Genomic DNA, 3,574 nt, shown 5'->3' with positions numbered 1-3,574 from the left:
CCTCTCAGAATATTGGAAGAGAGTTTTAATTTAATGTTCTTCCAATATTTATCATATTGTTTGAAACTTAATACTATGAAAACGCATATGCTTGAAAGAAAGAAAGCGTTGAAATTAAAAACACGTGCTCAAAGACAACGATTTTTAATATAATATGACATAATGAAAGTCTCCAGAATTCCAAACACATTGCTCCAACCTTCTCTTTCACACATACACATACTTACACGCGATATATGTGTGTGTGTGTGTGTGTGTGGAGAGAGACAGAGAGAGCGTGTGTGTGTGTGATCGCAACTCTAGTTGCATGTGTGTGTCTGCGAGCGCGCATGTGATTATTTTGCCGATAGATGCGTTCAAAAAGAGTGAAGAAGGAAGATGAAATCACTAAAACTAACAATAAAAGAAATTAACAAAAATAATGTAAACGTTCGCTTTTGAAACAAAATAGGAATTAGGCAGGTGTTAACAACAAATCGTTAAATATTAAAAAAAAACAATGATATAAATATATAGAGAAATACACACACGCCCATACTATAAATGTTTTAACTACTCCAAAAATGACCGTGTGGGAATAGGTGCGATTTTCTTCGTAATTTTAATCCAAGAGATTTAGATCTGAATACTTCAGTTCTAATTAAGTTTATGAGAATTCTGTAGTTAACAATGTCTTTGTTTTGTTTCAATAATTTGTTTGTTCGATTAAAAAGGTAAAAACGAAGGTCTTTTTTATACTTTTTAATTCACATAATTTTGAAAAGAGCCAGTATTTATACAGCGAAGTCTCCAAGAATTCTAATTCTTGGCACACACACACATATATATATATACACACATATACAAATACAAACATATACAAACACATAAATACACACGCAATATAAACACACACACACACACACACACACAATATAAACACACATATATATATATATATATATAAATACACACACATAGTGTGTATAAATTTTTATTTATATATATATATATATATATATATATGTATATATAAAATGTATATGCTATTTAAAGTATTGAGATGTAAATTTAAAGAAAAAACAAGGGATTTATAATTCTTTTCTTGCTGCTGCTGCTGCTTAAACAGTGAAGATATGATTTGCAGGGCAGAGTTAACTCCCTTCCTCTGGAGAGAAACTTAATGACTCGCGCACTTCCCGGTGTTTCTTGTCTGTTGTTTAATAAATTAATAATGGTCGTCTCCATAGCCTTTCTGGGTCCTGATACACAGATGGTCAAGTGGGTGTGATCAGCATAGATAATGTTTGATTTAAATTACTACAGAGATTAAGAGTAAACACCGACGAGAAGGTTGTTCCAGTAGTACAAAGAAGAGGAAGCAAGATTTGACAATGCGTTTTTAATGGGGGTTTAAGGAAGGAATTAAATTATCGAAATGGATCAAGTCAACGAGTCCGAATTAGCAAATTCAGGAAGACACAAAAAAAAACCGCAGCAACACAACAGAAGTGTTTAAGAGACAACATAATTTGATAATATACCCACAAAGGTTGTGGTGGGTGGAAGCTTACTTTGGTATTATTTTCTGGTATTTCGTGATTGAATGTGTAGGTCTCAGATTTTTCTTTTAAGTTATTAACTATAAGTAGTAGTAATTAGAACTAAATTTAGCTAAACATGACATCATTTCATATGAGAAGGTTAATAACCTTTGCCGAGAACTTTGTTATATAACTGATGGACACCTTTATCCTGCTATTTCGACGTTCACCGGTATCTCTCTTTTACCGGTAAACTGTCACAACAAATAATCAACTGGCTCTGTCTTCTTTTATATAACTGTGTGTACTTTAAATGAAATTTATCAAATAAGTTTTATGAAAATTAGAGGGCAAATAGTGATGATAATTATGAAAAGAGCAGAGCAAGTAGAATGAAGATAATGGGTTAGTAAATGAAACGAAATTAAATGAAAACAAAGGCAAAATAAAGAACTGGCGTGACTATAGTCACTTGAGAACAAATACAAAATATGTAGAATATATATTAAATACAATATATCATGATTAATATATAATGAAAAAAAATTATACTGTTATCATAAATGTGTGTGTGTGTTGCAAAATAAAATACTAGTAACTTTAATATGGTCGAAAAGCCTTACCTCGTCTGCTTTAGGTGAACGATGTTGACACATATGTCCGAAGACGAGCGATGGAGTGAGGGCGGAAACTCCGACCAGTACAATCCATGCATAACTTGTGGTAATCACTCCCAGTGGCCTGCCAGAGACGAGGTCGATCTCCGTCCATGGTGGTGTGTAAGAGGAGACGTCGTCGGCCAAGAGCACAAGCAACAACAACAGTCTTGTTATTATTAATAAAGGCGATAATGACGGCGATGAGGATAATGATGAGGAAGATGTTGGTGATCGTTGAGGTAGTTGAGAGGTTGAAGAAGGTGGTGGTGATGAAGAACGATGCAAAAATGTCGTCAGAGCACCCAAGAGTCTGACCATCTCGTTGTTGCTACAACAAGCTCTGGTAACATCGCCGGTAGACAGCGGGTTATGAGAGTTTTACCGGGGAACGGATGTGGACAAAGAGAAAGAGAAACGGTGAGTTATGAGACTTCTACACCGGGAACGGATATGGAGTGTGGGGAGAGAAAAAGTAAGCAGTAAGAGCTAAGAGAGAAGGAGAGAGAGAGAGTTCTTCAGGCAGAAACAGTAGGAAAAGAAGGACAGAAGTAAGGATAGTTTGTCTTTAGCGAAGATAGGGACTAGAAGAGACAATCAGGGAATCAAACTAAATTAAAGGGTGAGTGTATATATGCGTCCGTATAAATATATGTGTATGTGAAACAAAAATCAAATTAAGGTAGTAAAGAGTTCATCGAACCCTTTTATTTGTACAATACACTGCAGTTAACCTAGATATTATTGGCAGTAATGTTATGAGTGTGTTGTTGTTGTTATTGTTGCTGGTGATGCTTTTAAATCTTTGCACTATTTTCAGTCGTCTTTTTGCTAATGTCATTTATTAGTATTCCTCTTGATGCGGAACACCTCGGAGCACATCGCACTAATCATGCAGTGTTATTATTGTTTAATGAAAGAGATGGAGACGGTTTGTTGATGTGAATGATTGCCTCGGGTCAGCCCTGATCAAGCAGATATGTGATAAACAGTGTTCCGTCCGTGACCACCCCGTCTTCTATTCCAATCCAGTATATCTGGGATCACATTATGCAACGTGTCCCTCCTTTTTGTGAGAGAAGTAAGGTGTGATTTTAAAAGCTATTTGGCTGCTATTTATAGCAACGCCTGCAACCACGTAGGGTGTCCCTTGTTGGTGGCGTTGGTGGCGATTTGTTTTCTTCTTTTAATTAGTGGTGATAGAAGAAGAGATTGTGCTATGGGTGTGTCAGGGGTGGAAATGTAGGAAGGTCGGGGAATGGGTTGTATCTTTAAAACTGCGGCAGTTCCTGTGTATAGACTCTCTCTCTCTCTTTCTCTTTCCCTGCCTCTCTCTCTCTCTCTCGTATATATATATTTATATATATATATATATATTTATATATATATATATAT

The 3,574-nt window shown here is 35.6% G+C and overlaps 1 protein-coding gene across 1 annotated transcript in view; it reads right to left on the bottom strand.

The window, feature by feature from the left end:
• LOC106874911 (leishmanolysin-like peptidase) overlaps positions 1-3,465 on the bottom strand; it is a 98,060-nt gene extending 94,595 nt beyond the window's left edge. The window contains exon 1 of the mRNA XM_052973828.1: positions 2,147-3,465. Coding sequence (XP_052829788.1) covers positions 2,147-2,500 — 354 coding nt within the window. The 5' untranslated portion in view covers positions 2,501-3,465. The remainder of the gene's footprint in view (positions 1-2,146) is intronic.
• Between the last annotated feature and the right edge of the window lie 109 nt (positions 3,466-3,574).

This window comes from Octopus bimaculoides, chromosome 17 (genome assembly GCF_001194135.2).
Source record: "Octopus bimaculoides isolate UCB-OBI-ISO-001 chromosome 17, ASM119413v2, whole genome shotgun sequence".
NCBI classification, from domain to species: domain Eukaryota; kingdom Metazoa; phylum Mollusca; class Cephalopoda; order Octopoda; family Octopodidae; genus Octopus; species Octopus bimaculoides.
The sequence above is the reverse complement of the archived record's forward strand: the minus strand, read 5'-3'. Positions and strand labels throughout refer to the sequence as shown.